At 35.0% G+C, this 25,584-nt stretch overlaps 1 protein-coding gene across 8 annotated transcripts in view; it reads left to right on the top strand.

Annotated features, from left to right (window-relative positions):
- LOC120767370 (nesprin-1) overlaps positions 1-25,584 on the top strand; it is a 200,442-nt gene that overhangs the window by 94,878 nt on the left and 79,980 nt on the right. For all 8 annotated transcript variants that reach the window (XM_040093348.1, XM_040093349.1, XM_040093342.1 and 5 more), the window contains 2 exons: positions 5,620-5,925; positions 17,842-17,993. In XM_040093348.1, coding sequence (XP_039949282.1) covers positions 5,620-5,925; positions 17,842-17,993 — 458 coding nt within the window. The remainder of the gene's footprint in view (positions 1-5,619; positions 5,926-17,841; positions 17,994-25,584) is intronic.

Raw genomic sequence — 25,584 nt, 5'->3', positions numbered from 1 at the left:
CGGTGAATTTTTTGTGCCTAAAAGGGGAAAAAAGCGGGTATGGACTTGCCCTTGGCTTCATATAACTTGCAAATCTTAAGCACCTGTAGTTACTTCCCCGCCTTTGATGCTGGCAAGTTGCAAGAGTATGAAATGTTCGGTGCAACCGAACTTAGTCCTACCTTATTTGTTTTTGTATTTTTTATTCTATTTTTATTTTATTGCATTTAAATTAATTTTATTTGTTTTGTTTTTATTTTTATAATAATTAATCCAATATTTTGATTTTATTTTAATTTTGAAAAATCATTTTGATTTTATTTTTTTTGAATTAAATGAAATTTCATCGACTTGAGCTGAGCCTACTGTGCTCGCGCGAGCATTTCACATTCGGCAAATTTTTCGTCTGGCCTTTTCATTCCGGTTTGCGTTTTTCACTTTTCGTTTATTTTTATTCGGTACGAATTGGCTGCCGGCCGGCAAAAGTTGTTGGGAAAGTTGTTCGGCACATTTTGTTGCATTCATCATTTATGCCTTTTGCGGTTCTGAGCCAGCAGCACGCACCACACCCAACTGGACAGGTCAGGATAAAAGAACACGCTATAAAAACGCACAGACGAAAGTGTTAAGAGAGCGAAATTCGGTTTCGTTAATTGCCTTGTCACGCTCGGCTGTTTGGCCGTGTTCGAATGAAGATTGCGACCAGCATCTGTGACCAGAATGAAAAAACCGACAACCAAGAGCGCCTAGTGAGGCAGCACATGTCGCCAAAGTTAACTATCATAGCAGAGTACAAAAGCCATGCCTACACATATCCACAGATACAACGCTAAACCATGTGCGGGCATTTGAATGTGAAACGCGTACGCCAAATGACATCATCATCATTATCACCATCAACAGGCGCCGAGCAAACACAATGACTCTTCGGAATAGAGCGAAAATATGCTCACGTGAGAATACCGATTCTTTGACTGAGCATATAGTGGCAGTTGCGTGTAGAGTGGCACTGGCCGGCTATCAAGTATAAATTTGGCAGCACCACGCGGTTTCAAAAGCGCTCCTCACATTGTACAAATGCCGACTCAACACTCGTACGGCATTGGAGTTCGCTCTCTCGCTCTCGCTCCACAGTATGCTGGAATTTAATGGCGTATTGTTAACACATAACGACGAATGGTTAATTGGCCGACTGAAGCGCGTCGGCTTATTGTTGTATTATGTTTCGCCCCACGAGTCAGCTGTTTCTCTGCATTTCATTTCTCGTTTCGCTTTTCATCTTTAATTTTCATCTTTTTTGTTTTTGTTTCCACTTCTCACTCGGTTGCACTTAGCGGTTGCCCTTTGTCGCATTTCATTTCCCACCGACATGCGTCAAAGTTACCGGCGTTTTTAGTGGCCTAGTATATCATAATATATGTGTGTGTGTGTAGGCCAATGTCTGCCGCTTGCTTGAGTGAAACTGCACATGCCGGCATTGTTTTTTGTCCGTAATCGAAATTTTGTGAGTTTCACCTCGGTCTTTGTGGTTCCTAATGTGTAGTCTGGCGGTTTATGCACATGTATGCTTGATAATTAAGCCAGTTCTTGGCTCGCATATGGAAAAAGTTAATGCGATGATGAAAGTTTTTCCCGTAGGCAATTAATCTCTTTTTGCTACAACAATTCTGACTTTGCCTTAAGTTTACTCTACCTAGGTATTAACTTTTACCATTTCAGTGGAAAGGTTGCTGGTTTTAATCCGTCAATTCGGCTTATTTTCTCTTTTCATGTGCGTTGCATGCTTTCTTTAGGTTTAATTGCACCTTTTCTTCGGTGATTTGACTTTTATCGATAATCGTTAACTGATCAAGGGGGCTCGTATCTAATAGTGTTCAATGACAAAGCAAAAGAGGGGTCATTCATTCCAAAAAACAGAACTAAAAGCGTGTAAATGATAAAAAATAGGAAAATCTAGTGTTGATTCTTGGTTTATACTTTCTTATAATGAAGAAAATAAAGTAAGGAAAATTTTTTTCTTGGTCCATCCCTGGATCCTTTTTAATTTTGTTCATCTTTTCTTATTACCATTATTTTTGAAAATCTTCGATAGACTAGTTTCGGTCTTGTCTAGAACGACGAGAAGATCTGTGATAAATGCAAACGAGCAATATCACCCCATGATCCGGGTACAAAGAGAACGGGTTGTCTACAAGTTTTAGAATCCTATCTAGGGTGTAATTCCACATTTTCCCTCAAAAAAGGATTCATACAAGCATAAAGTGTTCTTCAAACGGCTGCAGACCTTCGGTGTGGCCATAATGTCGGAACGATATGTTATAAATCCTATCGGGGACTATTACTACATGATCTGGGTACGAAAAGGAGATGTCCAAAAATTTTACATCCTATTTAGGGTGTACACCTTGATTTTTCACTTAAAAATAAACTTATAAAAGTTTCAAGCCTTCTTCAAATGGCTGCAGACGTTCTACAAAGGCAGAGCGATCTGCGATAAATCCAAACGACTATCGTTTCAAGCCTTCTTCAAATGGCTGCAGACGTTCTACAAAGGCAGAGCGATCTGCGATAAATCCAAACGACTATCGTCACCTGACTCGGGTACGTAAAGAAAGGATTCTCCAGCTGTTTTGATTGTGGCATATATTGGACTAGTTCTTGGGAGACTTGCGACGTTAGGATTCTGCTTTTTTTCAGGGTTTCTTCAGAAAGGCTCTGCTCAATTTATTTCTTTCTATTCTAGTACTCCGATTCACGTATTTGGTTTCGATAAAATTATAACTTCGAATAACTTTTTTCTTTTATTTTTGGTGTACCCCTTGACTTTTTCCCTCAAAAAGGAACACATAAAAGTTTAAAGTCTTTTTCAAATAGTTGCAGACCTTCGTGAACAGCTTCTTTGGGTAAGAAATACATCCGAGGGTTTGACCTCGTCTGTCGGAAGGTGACTTCAGTTTGAAAGCGTGCATTCGGCATTGGAATTTACGGACCCTTTGGTGATAGTCACGTACTCATTGGTACCCTTTGTCAATATAGTTCACTCTTCCATAAACCAAATATGTTTGCGCTAATCGCTAAACTTCTTCTTTAAAAATCCAATTGTGCTCAACTTTTAACCAAAAATTTTAACTGATTTCATAGGCCTCGTTCACTTTTCGCTTGCCGATAACGTGTTTTCGTGCTTTGTTTTACATTTTCATTCTCTTCCACTTATTCACTCTTTCACCTTGTCCGACAGCGAGTGCCGGCTTTTGTGCGCTTTTTTTTTGCTCATTTTTATACACAATTCTTTGTTTTTGTTTCCCAACATTATTAGTCGGCGTCTCAGTGCGCTCTTCGCGGTTTGTAAGCTTGCGCTCTTGTACCGCTCTGCGCTCTGTAAATGTCGAAGGTATGCATCATCACATATGTATACCGCCCACCTCAACGACTTTTATAACTTTTTTAATAACTGCTTTGTGGTCAGTATGCGCACACACACACCCTTTCATATGTATGTGACTATGTAACATGTAAGTGTAATTTGTAGCTCAGTACGAGGCGCTCTTTCGCAAACACCGAATTGCGCACACACAGATACTCACTTATTTACGGACATTATGAGCTTGTCGTTGCGAGTTTTAGCGATTTTATGAGTGGCGCATGAAATCATTTCCAGTTGAGACTTCGTCGGTAACGAGCGTGAATTTCGAATTCCTAAAGAATTAAAGTGTAATTTCTGTGTCGTCATCACAGAACGGAAAGGAAACGAAAGGAAAAAGAGTGCAAGCAATCGTATAAAATAGCAAAAACAAAAGAACACACACACACGCATATTGACGAAGTGAAAAAGTGCTTCAAGTCAAAGCTGGAATTAAAACAGCATAAAATTTTTCATTGAAAAAAGCTGTAAACTATGGAAAAGTATATATAGAGCAAGCAGAAGTGAAATATAAATATTTATTTGTAAAAGAAAAAAAACATTTGTGGAAACACGTCGTCAGTGCCGCAAGCTGTCGCCGCGCTGGCCCGCATAGATACACGTACATACCTACAGAAAAGTATATAGATACATACATACATATGTATATGTGCAGTTGAGGAAGCGCACAGCTTAAAGTACGTGTAATATATCGAGTATTAACTGTGTAACGGTGAAACGTGTGAAGTGCCTTCCAAAATTTCAAACGAATTGTGTAAAAAACTAACTGCACATTGTGGTGCAGACTGCCAAGTGCAACGCGTTGGAGTGTTGAAAAATCAATTGCAGTTTTCGAAGCATTTAAATTACTTTTCAGGTGAGCCGGCGCCGCCATTGTTGGTGTTTCCATTGTATTTTAGGCGAAAATTCGCTGACAATTTCCGCACAGTCTGTACGATTTCCAGTTTGGTGTACATAGGTATATTTTCCGCCTACGAATATGCAGAAATGCCTCGGCGAAAATGTGTTCATTGTGTAATTTGTGCGTGTCACGCACTAACGAAACGAGCCGAAGTGCATGTTTGCGCAAACACACACGCACACTAGCTCCAAGCGCTGTCCTGTTTGCAATCAGGAGGTTCAAGTGCCAACGTGTTCAGCCAAAAATACAATTTTTTCGAAATTTTCTAAAAATGCAAAATCAATATATTTCAAATGCCAGCGTGTGCAACCAACCATTTTTTTCGAAAATTTCTAAAAATAATAAATCAATATTTTGCGAAAATATTTAATAAAAATTCAAAATGTTTAAAATGTTTAAAGTTTTGAAAGCAAATTTTTTAAATTAGAAATCAATATAAAAAATAAAAATTTTAAATGTGTGAACAAAAGTTTTGCGAAAAATGTTTAATAGAAAATTTAAAATATTTCGTAAACGTATTTGAATTAAATTTTTGAAATAAAAAATAAAAATGTTGTGAAAATTTTTTAAAACAAAATTTTAAATGTGTAAAAAATAGTTTTGAAAACAACTTTTTGAAAATAATAAACCAATATTTTGCAAAAAAATTTTAATTAAAAATTTAAAATATCTAAAAAAAAGGATTGAAAGCAAATTTTTTAAACTAAAAATCAATATGCGAAAAAAAGTTTTGAAAACTTTTTTAAATTAGAAACCAATATATTGCGAAAAATTTATAATAGAAAATTTTAGATGTGTAAAAACGTATTGTATTGAAATTTTTGAAATTAAAGGGTGTGAGAATAAAGTTTTGAAAACTATTTTTTGAAAATGGAAATCAATATTTTAATATACATATACAATAAATAATTTAAAATGCGTGAAAAATGTTTTGAAAAAAATTGTTTATTTTGTAAGAATATTTAAAATGTGTAAAAAAAGTTTTGAAAAAAATGTGTTATCAAAAACTTGCACAAAATATTTTTAGAACTTTAAGCTAACAAATTTCGGCTGAGAACTATCGAAAGTACAAACAGCTCTGTAATTTTTTATATTTAAACACGGGCAACAACTTGTTATTTGCAACATAATTTATTTTTTCAATAAGTTTTTAATAACAACATATGGTTTGCCATAATTATTAAGTTTATACATATGTACATACAGCCAAAATGTGCACATGAAAACATCTGTTTAATTTATAATTTTTCTTCTACTTTTACTTTTTCTCTTCTCACCCACTCTCACACACTACCCCACACGGCAACAACAACCACAGAGCCAAACTAGTGACATCACACTCGCCAATCAGCAGGCGCAGGGACTAATACGTCAAGCCGACGCACGCAATCGTCAGCTGATTGAACAGAATAACGCCGAATTGAATCGTTTGTGGAACGAATTGTTGAAAGGACTCGAGACTCGGCGCGATTCGTTGCAGAGCATTGCTGAACGTTGGGACGAATTTGAGAATCACTTGCATAGCTGGGAGAAGGCAATTAGCCGCTTGGAAGATAAATTCCGCAATGTCGACCCAGTAGTTAGGTCGCGACGTCATTTGGAAGATACAAAGAATGCCATCCAGGTAAGTGTCTATTATTAAATATGTGTATAAGTTTAAGGGTTAAGTGTTAAGTGTTGAAGGAGACAAGTGGAAATTTGGGACATAAATATTGCCTAAGAAACTATCAATGTTAAAAATCGCTCCTAAGTCTAAATTATACAAGTTAGGTTAGGCTAAAGAGCCGTGTACCAGTTTTGGTCCTTTGCGATACCAGTTGGAAAATCCGCTACGAAGCCCATGAGCCGTAGCCTTTCTTGAGGATACCTACGCTTCACGCGAATTTCAATAAAACCTGCCCCTGACTAACGCTATCTCTTCCAATGTCTCATACTGTGTGGCGTAGCCTTGCCAATGCTGGACAAGTGCCTTGCTCTTGAAATTTTTTGCAGTCTGCTCGATCTGTTAGCCACATTCTGTAGTCCAATCATGTATCTACAGTTTTTCTTTCGAGTACCAGCAGGAACTTAATATATTTCGCTTCTACCCATGACTTTTTGCACTCAGATATTTCGCTCCAGCCCGTTTTGATATTACCTTCCATGCTTCTGTCTAGATCGACGTATAGACGAAGCATTGGGTTTGCAAAATTGATCACTTTTTCCGGTGACAGCCGTACAGCACTTTTGGTAATCTTGTTCACTATCTTAATGCTCTCGATGCTCTTGTGACCTAGCAGATCCGACTAAGAAGTGAGTCGCTGGGTTCTGTCGACACTCTCCATTTATGCTCGGCTTTGCAAGCCACTTTTGGCTGTAATGCGAAATGAGGTTAGAGCCTTTATTACTCCCAGGCTGTCCATTAACCATATACATATGTATATTGATTCTGGAGTTAACTGCAGAAGCATTAGAGGCTAGCTCCGCAGCTTTCCCAACAGCAGAGATCTTTGCTGTACTACAGTGTTACTGGAACTTTAAATGCTGCCATCCTCCATTTTTGAGCCACCCGTGTAAACATTTCAAGTGTTGCTAGCAGCTAACAGGTTCCGCCAATCATACTTCCTACGTTATCATGTAGTCGGTACTTGCCAAAAAGCCATTACCCACCGAGCTATGCCCGAAGGTTCTATGTGTAAATTCTTTTGCGGCGAATAGTCGCCTTACCGATTTTAAGACACATCTTTCGGCGTAGAGGTGTATAGGTTGCAGGTTTATCATTAGTTCAAGAGTCGCCATTGAAGTCGGTATGACACCTGTGTGTAATTAAAATAAAACCAAGAAACAGTTATGAGAAAACTTCCAAATTTACCGTTAGTTGTTTTTCTGTAAGCTACCTATTCAGTAGGCTAGCTGAAAGGTCATGGGCTTAAGAATAATAGCAGAATTAAAAAGAAATGAAGTAAGACATTAATTAATGCAGTGACTGCTTTATCATGCGAGTGCACAATAATTTGAGATCTTTTAGATTCATGAATTGCTTTTTGTGTTTTTTTTGTCTTTACTCGTTGCGTGTGCTAATGCGCTTAGCACTTTCTACTTACCGTGGCAATAGTACGTTGAGTAATAAAAGTTCATTTGGGAAGTCGAGCGTAACTGAAAACAGGTGAGGCGGGTAGACTTAAGTTCGAGAACCACATTCATAGCTACATATATATGCACGTATGTATGTATATACTCATATATATATGTACATATGTACTCTCGATCGTTCATTTTTTAGCGGTTGTAATATTTTTTGTAGATATTCTCAAACAGCATAGTAAGCAGCAAATATAAAAGTAGAAACCTTGAAGGCAATTAACTAAAATGTTTGTTAGTTTCAATACATAGAGTATCGTTTTATGTTTTGTATTCTTCACTTCTGAATAAATAACACTATATAAATATCAATATAAGATATTTTTGCTAAATAATTGAAAGATACATGACAGGCCAATTGAAAAGTAACCGGCCAACCATAGTAGAACAAATTGGGTTCGCAAAATATTTAGTTCCTTTCAAAGGTGTTACACTGATTATAGCGACCTTCCAACTTTTCAATACCATTTCGGTAGTACGATCACATCTTCATTCAAAGAAAATTTCTTCCTAGCGAGCATTCATTTGAGATCTGATAACTGGAAAAAGTCGCAAGATCTTCATAATACGGTGGCTGACGAAGCAACCCAAAGCCCATTTAAAGGATTTTTGACGCCATTTTCACTGTTGCAGCTTGATATTGGTGAAACAGCACTTTTTTTCTTCAAATGCAGCCATACTTCGGCGATTTCGTCGTTCAAATCGTCAAATAACGCTACATAATAGTCCCTTGGTGGTCCCTCCTTTTTCGAGATAGTTAATAAAAATTATTCCATGCGCATCCCAAAATGCAGACATCTTTGCGTTTCCACGCGTTGGAGCGGGGTTATCGTTTGCTGTCCACTCGAATGACTGTCGATTGGACTTCGGTGTAAAATGATGGAGCCATGTTTTATCCATTGTTACATATCGACGTAAAAACTCGGGTTTATTACGCTTGAACATCTCCAAACCCTGTTCCGAAACACAAACTATTCCTTGTTTTTTTGTCAAAAGTGAGCTCGCGTGGCACCCTCTTTACGCAGACCTTTCTTATACCCAAATATACGTGAATGATCTGATGTACACACTCACTTGATATCTTTAGACTGTCTGCTAACTTAAGTAACTTCACTTCAGTATCGTCCTAAATTATTTTGTGAACTTTTTTTTGTTGTTTTCGTCGGTAACAACTTCTTTTGGGTGTTCAATGCGCTCACCGGATTCGGTGCTCATTTCACCATGTCTAAACTTAGCATAACAATCCTTGAAATTTTTGCTTCAACTTTATTTTTGCCTTTTTGTTCAGATATTGTAGCATAGTCTTAAAAACTAATCTGTGTTAAATTTTGGAAAGATATCTCATCAAATTGAGAAGTTTTCCCTACAAGGACTTCATTCCGATTGTGCAATTTGTATGACACATACATACATATATGCTATAGTGGTTCGATATTGTCCGTGCCGACAAATGATCAGCTCTTTGGGTAGAAAAGTATATGTGCAAAATATTGGAGCGTTATCTCGAAAACTGCTGGATTAGTTCGCATATATCTAGACTTAATACACCCTGTTCAGGCTATACAAACTTGCACTGCCTCAATAATGAATTATTCAAATCGTTTTAGTATTTAGCATCGAGTAATAACGTCAGTAATCAGCTCTGCTAATTGAGCGTGCACATTGATTTATAGTTTTAATCAACTTTGATACCGTTACAAAAAAGTAGACCAGCTGATAAGGTGAGCCGACGGTCTATTTTCGATTTTACTACAAAAACTATGCTTTGACACATTTAAAAAAAAAAAGAAAAATATACCCACATTACTTTTAATTGTAAGGGAATATATATATATATATATATATACTATATATGTATATATAGGTATATAGTATAAATGTGCTGTAAAAGCGAAAACAAGGTTGTTTACATCCAAATACTTAAATACTTATACAAGTAAAATATATTTAAGGCAAACAGCATTACAAAATTGGCGGTCTAGCAGACAAATAAAAAACTTACTTATATAAAGCTCAGATGAAAATCCCGACAAAATAACAATAACAACAATATATGTATGTACTATACTACATTCAAAACTCGTCGCCCGTTTAATGTGCTGAGCGGTTTACTAGACTTTGTGTTCAGCAGCACAATTGGAATTCGTCGCTAATCAAATTTAAATTTAAATTGTGACGTAATTCAGCTTAGCACATACATACATACACATATATATGAATATGCATGTATGTATAAATGTATAAGCTTAAGCTCGGTAGCGAAGCATCAAGCAACATTTGGAAAACTTGCTGCAAAGCGACATACAAAAACGTGAAATAACAAACAAAACATGACGAAAAGGCAAAATAAAATTAAAATTAGCTGAAATTGTTCTTTTTTAAACGAAAATATGTTTATCGTTTGCCGTGTTATTTTGTCGGCTTAAAAAGTTAATGTCTACATTGAAATTCCAGCAATTTCTGCTCAAATGCCAACTTGAGCTTGACTTACATACAAGAAATCATATAAAAGCACACAATTTGTACATAAGTTTTTATGTATGTACATAAGTATGTATGTATAGTATATACTTGTTTATGCATGCATTATATGCCAAGTGTGATTATTTGGACTGAAGCGCCCCAAACCGCATGCGAATATCACAGAGAGCACGCGACACTTGTCGCCAACGCGGAGCGCTTAGCGCAGCTAAGCTTGGCAAAGCAGCTCGGCCGGCGATTTTACAAAAAGGGGCTGTGTCTAAATATATGCATAATCGTGCATATTTGTGAACGCTTATGGTAAACGTCCGTTGAAAATCAAGTTCATGGACAATGTCAATCAAGCGAACGTACTTTAGTCAACGCACACATACTTAGATACGTATTATACATATGTATATGACGAGTATAATATCAGCAACATATTCATTGTATGGTTTGCATTAACCCACTGCTGACTGCCGGGGGAAAAGTGCACGCTATTAAGGAACGTTTTCTCAATGCCTGATTAGCAGCCAACTGTCAGTTAAGTTCCGACTCCAAGACTCCTTTCGGTAGAGAACATGTTTTTTGTTACTGTAATGATATTTAAAAAATTTAAAAAACAAAGCTTTGTTCTGATTTTACATCTTATTTTAGTTTCTTAAAATCTTTTAGGATAGCTTAGTTTAGGTTAAATGGTCGATAATAAAAGGGATTTCACTTGTACAGCTTATAACACCTGTTCGTTGTGGAACTCTTATAAAAATGTATCATAAAGTCACAAATACATCGATAAAGCGCTTTGAGCCGAACACTAATTTGTAGAGGCGTCCAATGTCATTTTCGGCTATGTCTCCTGGTTCGCTCAGATAATTTTAGCTTCAGTCGTGCAAAAGATAGGCAATATAGGAAAACCTACCGGGATCTTCCATACAACTTTAACAATACTTTAACAATTTGCGACCGCCTGGACTTTTAGCTTTGCAGCTTGAATGCTTATGGGTCAATGTCCATTAAGAACTCCAACGATTACGACAAGATGAAGTTTGCTAAGGGAAAACAGTTTAGTGGTTCTCCTTTGTTCTACTCTAGACCAGAACCGTTAAACAACATCTGCTAAGGTACATTGTTTCAGTGCCAGAACGCAGCTTGACGATGGAGTTCGGACTCTTTCCCACCCTGAAATAACCCGTATACGGTTTCCTAGTCTTGCTAGCATATCGACTTTGCAGTTTACTGATGACGAAAGAGCTGCATGCTATTTCTAGTTAAGACAGACACTCTTAGACTAACTTTGAGTGCACATTTTCCTAGCTCAGTTAATATTGCCGCTCTGCTGTCGGTCTGAATGCTTACATCCCAGAAGGAAGCTGCATTCCAAAGCAGTAAGCCCACTGTTAACCTTAATATCAGCCTCTTCTGTCTGAAAAACACTACATTAGTTCGGTAGCTTAAAGTTTAGCTTTGAGTGGGAGCTCCGTACTGAAGATTCCACGTCTAACCCTACCTCCTGTTCGACCCGTCTGTGAAAAAGCTCCCTGCGCCTATTACCTAGCGACGTCTTCCGGTCCACATATCTCTCGTAGGTCTGTGAGCGCAGAAACAGCAGCCGGTCGTGTTCTCTGTAGCTCAGTGGATCCAAGTTGTCAGGTTAAACCTTCTAATCTATTTAAAAATTACACAAATTACTATATAATAATCTATAAATAATAGCTTCAATATACCATCTGATCAAACTTAAACCGGACTGACAAAAATAAGAATGTTTTTCATGTATTTTAATACAGGCCCGGTTCGGTTCAAATTTGATCAGATGCTAAAAGCTGCAAAAATTTAAATTTTTTTGCTATGAATGTTTGCTTATATAGTAACCTAAATACTCTAGTATGCTGTGAAGTGTTAATGTAACGTACAATCAAGTTGCTAGTTAAGAAAATCAATATTCCGAAACCCTAAAAATATATTTAAAAAAAACTCGTCATTTCAGCAAACCTAAGAGTCTGCGGCTAACATATAATTAATCTCCGATTTTAATATGCAAACAAGCGAAGTTATTATATAAGCATACACAAACATAAAGCCACTGCTGGGAACAAATATTTATCGCATATAGCTTAAAATTATTTTTATTTTTTGCTTTACTTTCAATTTCATTAAAATTCATTAGAACTAACTGGTTTTAGTATTAAATTAGCCAAGCGAGCGCTTAAGTAAATTTGAATATCGAAGAAAGTCAAGGCAAAGGCACATGAAAAAAATACAAAAAAAAAAAAATATTAGAAAATGACGACAACAAATTCAGTCATAAATACTGTTGTGTTGTTTTTTTTATTTTTTTAATATTTTTTAATATGTTTTTTTAGTATTCTATTATTCATTTTATCTATGATCTTCGTTCCAACTTGTTGACTTCCTATTTTTGTTTGACTCTATGCCTTTTACAGTTGAAAATAACGACTTCTAAGCGAATAGGCCATGCCAATATTGTATTTGTAATGCTGTCCACTTAATAATCATTGAGAAATTGAATTGGCTGCCGGCGGTTGTACGTTATCGTTGGTAATAATTAACGATCACATTTTGTTTTACATATTTGTCTATAATTATACCACAGAGTACATGTATTTGCAAAGATACGTTATTACATAATAGTCATTTCAATTAGACTGGGTCGTTTATTTTAGGAATTTTTAACTTCCTATTTTGATTACGAGTATTTGTTGGTATTAGAGTAATTCTTAATAATAATCTGAAGGATAATTATATTATTGTGTGAAATGAAATTCCTGAAAAAATGGCTATACATCGTACCCTAGCCCTACTTATAGTGTGATGTCATTAAAATTGTAGATTTTCTTGGCAAAAATTAGGCGAAATGTAAAAAGTCGTCTTCGAGAGCTCTGCTCTCTTTAAATTTTTTTGTGAAAGCAAAAAAAGTTATATATTTAACTGTTATAATCGCTTATTGCTCTGTATATATGCGATCATAATAGCCTGTTTGATTTATACCAGTTATCTGTTCGATTCGTCGCTCTGGTAACTGGTATGGCCTCCTGTTATTCTATCATGTCATTCAATTTTATTCATACCAGTTGTTCGTTCAATTCGTCACTTTTCAAGTAACGGGTATAATCGCTTATTACTCTATCTTCATGTGGTCATGGTCATGTCTGTCTATTTGATTTATACCAGTTGTTTGCTCGATTCATCATTCTCCAAATATTGGCGAACGACGATAAATGAAATTTGCGTAAGCTGTTAGCAAAATGAAAAAAAAAAAAATATTTTTTGCTAAAATTTTTAATCCCTAAAAGAAGAAGACTTGCTTTATATTAAGTCAATTGTATTGGAAGCTTTCAAATTCTTTGTTATATCTCGTTTTTTAGTAAATGAACGCCAATATAATATATTTTACCCATATATTATGGGTATATGTGAGTCTAACACTTAACTGCCTTAGCTTGCCTGTCGGTTGACGGAAGCGAACGGCCTGCCAACTCGAATGAAGAGCAACATTTATCAGTAATTATTTTAATTTATTTTTTTATTTTTAATGTTTTTTTTAATAAACATTCGATAAATGTTGCTTATTATCTGGTTTACGCTTGCTTGCGGGTGATCACGGCCTGCTTAATCATTTTGGTTTTTATACCCTGAACGGGAAATATTAAGTTTGCGAAGAAGTTTGTTATACTCAGCAGGAAACATGCATTTCCTATAAAATACACATATGTATATGTAAATGATCAGCGTGACGAGGTCGGCCCGTATGTATATATGTACATGAAGAGGTCCCTCGGTTTTTGAGATATCGCTCTGAAATTTTGCACAGTTCCTTTTCTTTTCAAGCAGCTCTTCATTTGTCGGAATCCTCAATATCAAGCTACTTTAGAGTATAGCTGCCATACCAACCGAATGATCCAAATAAAGTGCTTGTATGAAAAACTCTTTTATTTGTAAAGATGTCGTCATGAAATCTGGCACAGATTATAATCCAAAACATTACTACTATCTCCCAATAAATCGTTCAAATCGGATCACTATAGCATATAGCGGACATACAAGGTGATCGGTCTTTGTATGAAATTTTTTTTATTTGTGTAGGGGGTATTATAGCTTCGTTGCAGCCGTTAATATTTTTTCTTGACTTTTTGTTATTTTTGTATTTTAAATATAGCTGCTGTAGTCAGTTAAAAACGGTATGTAATTATTAATGACAGTTAATTGTGATTTTGAACAGCGAGTGCTACGAGAACAAAAAAAAAACGTTAGTTTAGCAAAACAATTAGTAAATTACAGGATTTACGTTTTGCATATATTTGCATTTAATTTATTTTCATCTGTGATGAGATTTCAAAAAAAAATAAACGAAAATAATAAACATGTAGAGATACTTAAAAAATTTTAAATATAATATGAAAACAATAAGTTGAAGTTTGATTAGAAATACGAAAAGACTTTTTCGACTACCCAATATTGAACAAAAAAATTCGATGTTTAAATAATCGTTAATAATTATCATAAAAAAAATCTCAATTCATGCAAAAAAGTATTTGCTTTTAATTTCTTATTTTTTTTTTTTTTGTTGTATTTCGCAAACATGTGTAATGCCTTTGAGCTATTTCAGTTTTTACGGTCAATCGAAAATATTACAATGTCGTTGACACTCATCCTTATAAGCATGAAAGAGCGCTATGCATATGTGTACCCACATCTTAACACGTCGTTATATACATACATATACATATATTATATATATTTGCGTATTTAGTATATATGGTATGCACAAGTGAGTGCCTCAGATGTGTCACCGCGTTCAATGGCGAGATCTTGAGCTTTATGACGTGCCCCTCGAAAGAATTTTTCATTTCAATTTCAGCATTTTGGTTGCTAATGAGTATATGTATATAATATTATGCATATGTAAACTTCATTTACATATAGTGTATATGTAAATATATGTGTACACGACTGAACAAGTGTTTAAGCCATTGGCATGATCATTTTAGTTGTTGTAAATTATATATTCATTTTAATAAGCACTCAATGAGAAATTGCTGCTATGATCGCATGCTATCTATAATACTTCTGTATATATTAACATATATGTGTATAAGAACATACATAAGTATATGAAAATATATTTGTGTATATACATATACTTGCATTGCTCCATCGCATAGTCACGCAGCTCACGTAATACTTACACAACCAATACAATAAATTATTTCAATTACCAAAAACAAAAAAATCATTAATTATTGCAGAAAAAATTAAGCTTGATATGCTACAAGTTTTATTGGAGTAAATTTGGCAAGGCAAAGCTATCAAGTACGAAACTTACTAGAGTTTAAGTTTAACGAAATATTTGTATATTATTTTCTTGTTATTGTTGTGTAATTCACAATAAAAATACCTTCAAGTCTGTTAATGCCAATAAAAATTAGATTTAGTGGCGTAGATATAATATTTTTAATTGATCAGCCAATTGAAGATGCGATGAGAGCACAAGTCTGTGGAATCCCAATGACAGTTTTTATGTAATTGAATAATTTTTGCTGTCATCTTACAGAAGTGTAGTTGGAAATTGAGGTATTTAAATATATTACCGCGTTCAAAATGTAAGGTGAAATTTTTATTTCAAACCCCTCTGATGTTAGGAAGTCAGGTTTTTTATTTTCTAGGTTGATAGGACTGTCTATAAAATTTGCCGAGCGTCTGTTTGTCAAAAAATTTAATTATCTCCGAGTTATACGCGAGCAATGAGCTTGTACAAATTTAGTTTCTGGAGCGAATATTTACATATGTGCTAACAGATTGAAAATGCTAAGAAATCTTGCCATTGGTGATTAAAATGTGGCAAAAAAATACGTTTATAAGTGGTACAAAGAGTTCAAATCGCATCGAGAACGCGTTAAAAAGGAATCGCGCTCTGGACGACTATAAATCTTAACCACGTCGAAAACATCTAAGTACTGGTGCTTGAAAATAGTCGACTGATGATTTGAGACCTCGCTGATAGTGTTGGAATATCTCTTTTGTGTCTCAGTAGCATCAAATCTCGATGAATTCCTTCATCACGATAATGCGCTATGCGACCTTTTTGACTACAACACGACTCATATCGTTCGGCAAACAACCCATTTGCCAGAAGTCACACGAAGCTAAATCAGGCGAATACGGTGGTTGCGACACGATATTGGTTGAAAATTTGGCGAAAAACTCACGAAGAATCAATGCAGTGTGCGACCGTGCATTATAGTGGTGCAAAAACCCCGAATGGTCTGCCCATAATTCCGGCCTCTTCTTACGAAAAGTTTCGCGCATACGACGCATAACACTCAAATAGTATTCCGTGTTGGCAATTTGGCCGCTCGGAATGACTTGGGAGGGCACCACACCTCGATAATCGAAGAAAAACTGTCAACATAACCGTAATTTTTGATGTGTTTTTTTTCAGCTTCGGCTCACCTTTCAATGATATTCGGCCGATTGATGGTCTGTTTCCGGGTCGTAAGCATAGATCCAAGACTCATCCCCAGCAATAATAATACGTTTCATTCATTCTGGTAGTCGGAAAGCATTGTCCCACAGACGTTAACGCGACGCTGTTTTTCGAAAAAATTGAGTGATTTTGGAACCAATCGTGCTTTTACTTTTCTAAGGCACAAATGTGCTCAAATGATTTTTCACTGATTCTTCGATATTCCAACGATGCCAGTAAGATCTCTGATTGTTAATAGTCGATTCTTAATCACAAATTCCTTGATTTTATTGACGTGTTGGTCATCAGCTGATGTTGGTGGCCGTCAAAGGCTCGTCCCTCTTTGAATAATTTGTACCATTCAAAAACACTTGCTCGCGACCAAGTATTATCACCAAAGACTTTTTCGTTTCGGTACCAGAAACTTGACTCTGCATACAAATTTAATGGAACTTCTTTGTTAACTAATTTCACACATCGTAAAAATCGTCGAATGTCCTTTATGTACTTCAGAAAGGCAGGAGGATACTCAACACTAATGATTATTTTGATTTGATATTTGACATACTACATATACATAGTAGATGTCACTGACAGTCATACCAGCCTAAAAAAAATGTTTCGATGAATGTGAATTAAAAAGTCTTACTATTTTTTGCCCAATTTTATTTGAATTTCATACACCTCTGTTAATTGAAAGTCAATTTCATAAACTATTTGTCGCGTGTTCAGCTTATTCGAGAAAATTAGTATCAACATTCTTCACATGCGATATGTGATTAACACACCTTTGATAATATATCTAAATATCTAAAGTGTATATATGTATTAGGATGGGTTAAAAAACTAATAGAGAACTCAACTGTCTACCAAATCTATGAAATGAAATCTATTTTTAGTAGTTGGAAGCAAGATTCAAAATTTTCTATCTACAAATAATAAAAAAAATAGAAAACTGTAGAGGGGAGGACCCTCCCGTTACAATTAAGAGCTCATTGGAGCTCAAGGCTTGGAAAGACTTTCAAAGAGGTGCCCAAGGACCTATTTTTCAGAATGTCAGGAGAAAAAGAAAAACGTTTTCAACCCACTTTATTATATATTTATATCATATGATATCATATATTTCGATGTGAATATAAGGCTTTTAATTTGAGAATGTTGATGTGTGGAATTAGTGGTCTAGCCAATAATTTTTACTAAATCTAAAAATAACGGTTTATTACATCCAAACTACAAAAATAAAATCGAAGCAATTCGAAAATTCTGATTCGTTAATAAGACTATCTTAGCTTCTGGCAATTTTACGATTAATTTTGTCGATCAATTTTGAAAACTCAAACCGGAAAATGGTTGTGACCATACCTCAGGAATAATATAAATAAATAAGATAATTCATATAAATCAGTATTCGATTATTTTACTAAATATTTATAAAAAATTTTAATTTATGTTCTTCTCTCGTCTAATTTCTAGGAAATACTCGCCGAATCTGAAGAACTTAAATCATCACATAAAGAGATTGAGGCGCTCTCAAAATCAATCGTCACATTCCTTGGGGAAGTTCACCAACCCACATCGCAGGCCCTACAGGCCAAAGTGGATAACTTAGTACAGCAGCAAACAAAGTGAGTACCAAAGCATTTTTTCCTTTAATGGAATTTTTTAAAACTTTGTAGCTTTAATCGACAGAACAATCTTTCTATCAGTTATAGCAAATGTTTTATTTAATAGTTTTCTATATAATTCCCGATCTTCGGTCGCCCAGAAGCTTCTCAAATAGTTCTGATGTCATAGACATAAAAAAATCTCCATTTGACTTATAAGTGAAACGCAACGTTGTCCATTTTCCCGCGTTATTTTTGAAAATTGTTATGCCAATTTTGTACATTTCCAATTCGAAATTATTTTAATGAAAGTTCTGAAACTTTGCAGCTTCAATCGACAGAACAATCATTCTATCAGTTATAACAAATATTGTTTTTAAGAATTTTCTATATAATTCCTGATCTTTGGTCGCCCAGATGCTTCTCAAATAGTTCGAATGCCATAAAAGTAATCCTCATTTTGCTTAAATGTAAAATGCTACGTCGTCTACTTTCCGTCATACTTCTATGACTATGACTTTTAAATAAATCTGAGAACAAAATGAGTACTTTGCGATTTTTAAAAGCAAAAACATAAATTTTTATTTTAATTATCAACAAACGAAGTGAACGTCATGCAAATCTGAGCTTCACCCCGCTAATCGTTTCATTGCTGGATACACCCACTATGTGGCCATTTGTGGGCGCGTCATAAAGTAACGGAAATTCACACACCTAAGCGTATTTACTTATATCTATTTTATCTGCTGTAATACATCGGTATTGCGCACACTACCTACTTTTCCAAAACAAATGGTTGTGCGTCAATGCTTTAGGCCTTCCAACCTGTTGCAGAGTATTATGAGGCACATGCATATCGCGTTGTAAGCGACCAAACGTTTGCGGTATTTCCACTACTTTCATGCTCCAAAGATTTCACGCATTTATGTTGCATAACTACAGTTACGCTTGTAATCGCTACCGAAGTGTCTATAAGGAATGCATTTCATTTTTGAAAGAAATGTCACCGCTTTTCTTTATGGCAACACCTGATTATGTGCGCTATCCGATACTAACTGTTTTGTCGGTGGCGTTAGTGGCAACAAGGCCACAATTGCGGTTAGATCATCTCTATTTCTCTCTCTTTTTTCCACTCACTCACTCAACGGCTGTTGGTCTCAATTACAATTACATATTTTGTTTTGCGGTTTGGTTACCGATATGCCAGCCTGTCTGTGCGCCTCCAAGCGTTCACTGCTGGCTCTATTCAGAGCATTTATCGGGGTTTTCAAGGCGACGCACAAATTGAATTAATTGTACACATTTGCAGACAGATGCGGAGTGGAAATGAAATGAAGTGCTATTGCTTTTGCTATGCGATGATTAACATATTCTGAGTAACTTCCGGATAGCAGCTAGATTTATTAGGTTAATTGCGAAGACATAAGCAATGGCGAAGTGGCAGCGTTACTAGACTAATTTCCTAAGCAGACTGTGGTGTATAGTTCTGTTAGTATGCGGCCGCATTGCAGATTTGTCATACGCAGTTATGTTTTGAAGAAGAAACACTATCATCATACTTTTTTATACCTTGAACGGGTCTTATTAAGTTTACCACGAAGTTTGTAACACGCTGAAGAGAACGTAGGAACCCTAAAAGGTATATACATAAGTGATCAACAAAACGAGATGAAGTCATATCTGACTGAATAAACGCGAACTATTCCTCTAGTTTTATTCCTCCCTAAGAAGCTGCTTTTTTGTCGGAACCGCCGATATTTTGTTTGACAAGATATGCTCAAAAAATTTAGCAGCGAGTATTGTCTAGACTAGTGCTACTAAATGCGAATAAATTGTTCCGATTGAACCCCTAAAGCATATCGCTGTCATACAAACTGGCCTATCGAAATCTACTCCTTGTATAGAAAACTTTTTAATTTCAAGAGATTTATTCACCAAATTTAGCACAGATTATTATCCAGGTCAGTGCTACAATCTCTGAATAAATCGTTTAGATCGAATCCCTGTATCATATAGCTGCCATACAAATTCACCAATTGCATCGAAGTCTCTGTATAGAGAGCATTGTTTATTTTAGTAGATATCTTGACGAAAATTGGCATAAATTATTGTTCAGATCAATGCTAGAATCTTGAAAGATTTGGTTTAGCTTAGACCACTATAGCGTACAGCTGTCATACAAACTAACCAATCAAAATTAAGTTCTTATATGGGAAACTTTTTTGTTTGACAAGATATCATCACAAAATTTAGCACGAATCATTCTCTATCATTATGCTATAACCTCCAAAGAAATTTAGATCCGACATATATGTAGCTGTCATACAAACTGAACGATCAAAATCAAGTTCTTGTATGGAAGACTTTTATATTTGACAAGATATCTTCACCAAATTTGGTATTAGTTATTGACTAAAGCAGTGGTTTAAGCTCCAAAGAAATTGTTAAGATCAGACCACTACAACATATAGCTGTCATACAAACTGTTCGCTAAAAATCAACTAACTCGTATTATTCGCTGTGAATTAAAGGCCAAGAAATCCAAAATTTGTTGTTGTACTATTCTCAAACTTATTCCCACGAAGTATGCAAAATTCTACGTCAACTTTTTACAAAAAAAAAAAAAAAAATCAATTGTCATTTCCTACAACTCATATACCATATGCTAAAAGAAAATTGTGCCGCTAAGAGCAACTAATTATTTATCTTATTGTCAATTATTGTTTGTCAGCTCTTAACACAATTGAAATCACAGTTTTTTTTGATACTTCACCTTTTTGCGAGCTTGATGGCGTTATCAAAAAGATAACAAAAAATAAAATAAAAAAATGTCAAAAATGCGGAGGCGAACGAAACGAACTGTCTACTTTTACAATTAGTAAAAATACTAGAGTATATGTATACACATACATACATTTATGTACATATGCTTCTATTTGTACACTTGTGCTTTTATTTAATTGCCCACCTAGTGCTTGGGCGCTGTCAGTCATACAATCATTTGTGTTCTGATAACGATAATTCGATTTGTTTATTTTAATTTGATATCTCTGCTTTCTGTCATTGTCGCGGCTCGCCAACATTTCTCAGCGTAATTTAGTACATGTGAATGCGCCTTGTCAGCGTAATTTCAGTTACTACGTTGGGCTTATTTATTTATAGTAGTGACTGCGCTAAAAATGTGTGAAACAAATGATATGTCGTGTTTTCCGAAGCGCTTTGGGCGAGCGTGAAAATTTTCCAATCACGTGAAATTTCGCAAATCACAAGAACTCAAGTTATTCTTGTATTCTTTCGAGGCGTAAAGTAAACAATGGGAAAATCTGTGCTTTGGACGTTGTGAATATTTGCTGCGTGACGTCATGCATGGTGCGTCAAGAAAATAAAACGAAATAAATAATGAAATTTATTTATAAGACAGCAACAACTTAATGTGTACAAAATGGTGCCGACGCTTGTCGCAACATTATTTGGCAACATACTGCGCTGCAACACTTTGTGCACGAAAGCTTTTTCACACGCCATGAATTTGCGTGCTCTTATGCGCACACAAGTGAAAAGCTGCTCGTTTCCGTTTCCTTTTCATATCGTTTTACGATAAAACGCTTTTGTTGCTACATTCTTCGCTTGCTGCGCGAAACTCACCACACCAGCAACATTGTTGCGTCGGTGTTGGTGTATTGTAGCTACAAAATAGCAACACTGCAAGCTTAAGAAAACAATGAAGGACGCTTATGCCCACGAAAATATTAATTTTGTGGCTTTCTGTGTTTTTGTTTTCAAATATATTTTTGTTTATTTTCTTGATGGCCAAAAAAGCAAACACAACAAACAAACAAATTGAAGGCATTAGTGTTATGTTGAAGTTTTCTTTTAAGAATTATTTGAGCTGCCTGTTGACAGCTGTAAAGTAATGGATTGCATTCTGTTTGTATGTGGCTTGTTGTTGTTTTTACTGGATATTTTTATTTGAGAGCACTTTTAGACATTCTAGTGTGGTTTTAATGGCAGACAAATTGCTTTCTATTTTTAGAGTAAAAAATTTGTATTACAATCGTGTGTGCGTTCATAATTCTCAATGTGCTCATATTTTTATTTTTTTTTTTGGGGTTTTAATTTTTTTTTGCTATTTTTTGTTACATTAGTGTTCGCATTCATAATTCTCAATGAGTTCATATTTTTATTTATTTAATTTTTTTGGGTTTTCATTTTTTTTATTTTAGTTTCTTATTAAGTTGTAACGATTTTTTTTAGTTTTAGGTTTGTTTTATTTGTCTTACCTTTTTATTTCTTTTATTTATGTTTTTTTTCGATTTTTAATAGTTTTTTGTCTTCCGTTAAGTTTTTTTGTTTTCTTGTTTTTTTTTTTCTCTTGGTTTTTGTTCTTGTTTTTCGTACAGTTGTTAGAAAAATGTATAACTTCGTTTTCCAGTTGTTGTATTTTTTAATATTTCAATATTTTCTACAAAAACATGGTTTTCTGGCATTTATTGAGTGATCTCACATTGCTACTACGTGTCTGCCACACGCAACGCTGTCAAAATACGTTTATCCCAAAATTTTTCTCAGAAACATTAATGAATGCTGTCATCTCTTCGGTTTCATAGCAATGTCAGTCGCTTCCGTTTATTTCATTCTAGCGCAATTTGTTTATTTTTTCAAGTTGAAATATTGACTCATTTTGTAAGTAGTTATATGGATGAATGTACGTGATAAATTTCCTATTAATTATTACTTAAATAAAGTAACGAAAATATATGTTTCCATGGCTTGCCTTTTGTGGTGTTAAGCTTCATATGTCTGCTTAAAGAAACTGCAAATTGTATAATTTCTAAAACTGCTAAATTGATTTGCTTTGTTATTTATGTATGTGCTTTCCATAATTTATCAAATTGAACCGGTTTTCAGGTACGAGTAATATCAATTTAAGTCTAATTTTGGTGCTATTAGACTTAGAATCAGAAGTGCACACAAGTAAAAATGGAAAAAGAAAAACTAAAATACCTTCTACAGTTGCATTGCTTATAGCATAAAAAGGGTATACAAACACTATAAACAGAGTGATTCATTTCGAGGCTTCCTGCTGCATAGAAACTTCAAATTTAATGGGGAAGGTTTATTATCATTCAAAAGAACATTCTTTCATTTCTTTTCTTTATTTTTTGAAGATTATCTCTTTCAAATGTTGGCAGAGGGACGTCTCAGATGGTACATCCATTAAGTCCAGTTTTCGATGACTCGTTCAAGCATTTCGACTAGTTGAATGACAAGCATGATCCTTTGCTCCAAGGCCTGAATCGAAGCTGGCTTGTCCGTATAGACCTTAAACTTTACATATCATCACAGAAAAAAGTCTAACGCTTGATATCACTGGTGGCCAATCGACCAGCCCAAAACTTAAAATTATCTGTTCACCGAAGTGTTCTCTCAGTAAATCCATTAAGTAATGAGATGTGTGGGAAGTGAAATCGTCTTTTTGAAACTAAATGTCGCCGAGATCACGAGCTTCAACTCCTGGCTTCAAATAGTCGCTTATCATTGGGCGATACCGGTCGCCATTGATGGTTACGTGCCCACCGTCATTTTTATTGAAGAAATATGAACCGATGATTAAACCGGCCGACAAACCATACCAAACCGTTGTCTTTTCTAGATAGAATTGCAGCTCTTGAATTTTTTCAGGTTGCTTTTCGTCCCAAATGCGGAAAGTTTGCTTGTTTACATACCCATTGAGCCGGAAATGGGGTTCATCGATGAACAAAATTTGGCTCGAAAACGTCGGGTCTTTCTGTAACTTTTTAAGAACCCATAGCGCGAAGCGATGTCGCTTGGCAAGGTCGAGCGGTCATATTAAACATTATTTGACTCTCGGATTTTCCCACGCTCTATGTAAAGTCTCTTATTTAATTTTAAAATTCCAAAACTTCAAAATTTGTGCTTAAAGAGTTAATGAGCTCGAAAATGTAACATAAAATTTTTCATACCAAAATTTTTCAATGAAACCCTATGAAACTTTATTTTGTTTTCTCCAGCTATTTTATACTTTTTTGCGATATTTACGTACATATGTACGTGCTATTGCATTTGTTGTGCGCAAATTGAAATTTGATTAATCATACGTTTTACTTAGAAATTCAAACCATAAGAAATTAACATTTATAGCAGAGCTTATTTTTAGCATTTGCAGTACTTTGCTTATATGCACACCTCGATACATTTCCTTGAATCGGCAATTGTTTAAACAGGCGTTAAATAATTGATAAAACCGCAGGCATATAGTCTTGTTAAAATGTCGATCAATATCTGTAGCTATAATCGAAAGGTGTTTTCTGCCGCATGCCAACACGAAGTTAGTTCTGCATTCGAAGTGAGCGGTTCACCTTCGAACACGCTGCTCACATGCGCTGCAAAGGCATACAGACATACATACTCGTACGATAATGAAAATACAAAAATTCACTAAACGACAGACTATCTTATCAAAGCCGGGGATACCTATTGATATTTTAATGGCATTTGATTTGATACTCATTCATTAAATGATTTTGTATTTCCTATAAATAAAATATGGAGAGGTATGTGATTTTAGCGAAAAAAATGCCTGAGATAAAGAGGCAACAATGATTTGATGATTGATGAGTTGACACACTTTGCTGTTTTCTTGTTATATATGTGTCTGTATACATATGTAGTATGCAATGCTTATACAATCGATAGACTAAAAGTCAAATCAATTAGCACGCATACTTGTATTTATAATCTAATGACAGATTGTATAACTAGTTCGCGATTGGTGACATGCATAATTGAAAAAATTATGAGACGTAAGAGAAAATGCTAAAAATATTATAAAGCATATTTTTGTGAACTGAAGACTTTAGCAAAGGTCATCTTGCCGGTTCTTACTGAGCACTGTCTAATAGGTATTCATGCAGTAAGCCATAAGACATTGTTAGACATTAGTAGGTAACTTTTATGGAAGAGGGTAAGGTGTAAACATCCAGACACTTTCTTCTCCATTGTTCAGCCTTTGCAAGACTCGAGGCTTAAACAGCTCGGCAGTCTTAGATTCGGTGAACCAGAAGATATAAACGCAACTGACATTAGCCGTCTCAACAAAGTTGAGATAGGTTCAAAGTATTTTGACGATTTGAAAGGGTCTAATGACCAAATAACCAAATCAACCCAACTAAAGATGGTTTCAAGCATCATATATACGATTATATTATTTTCAATCGATTATCGATAACATATATCTTAAGTGATGGAGAAAATGCGAATTTTTTAAAAAATACTTTTATGTGGATCATGAAAAAATATTTATAATATAGCACGAACATTTTTCTTGGACCTCACAAAAGTTCATCCATTTATCTCCAGTAGTTCATGAGAAAATAATTTAACAATTTTATCGTCCTCTAAATTTCAAACTTCAATAACTTTACAAAAAAAATAATTTTGACGAAATATTTATATCATGGGGGTTTGCGTCTGGTCTCCTCCTAATGAACTGCTAATTTTCAAAATCGGAGATTTTTCGAAATTTTCATGGACCACTTTACTTGGTTTGACCCAATGGTAAAACTGGTATAAAATCTGTAAAGCAAAACTT

This window comes from Bactrocera tryoni, chromosome 2 (assembly GCF_016617805.1).
Source record: "Bactrocera tryoni isolate S06 chromosome 2, CSIRO_BtryS06_freeze2, whole genome shotgun sequence".
NCBI classification, from domain to species: Eukaryota; Metazoa; Arthropoda; class Insecta; order Diptera; family Tephritidae; genus Bactrocera; species Bactrocera tryoni.
Note: the sequence above shows the minus strand (reverse complement) of the source record. Positions and strands in the feature narration are given on the sequence as shown.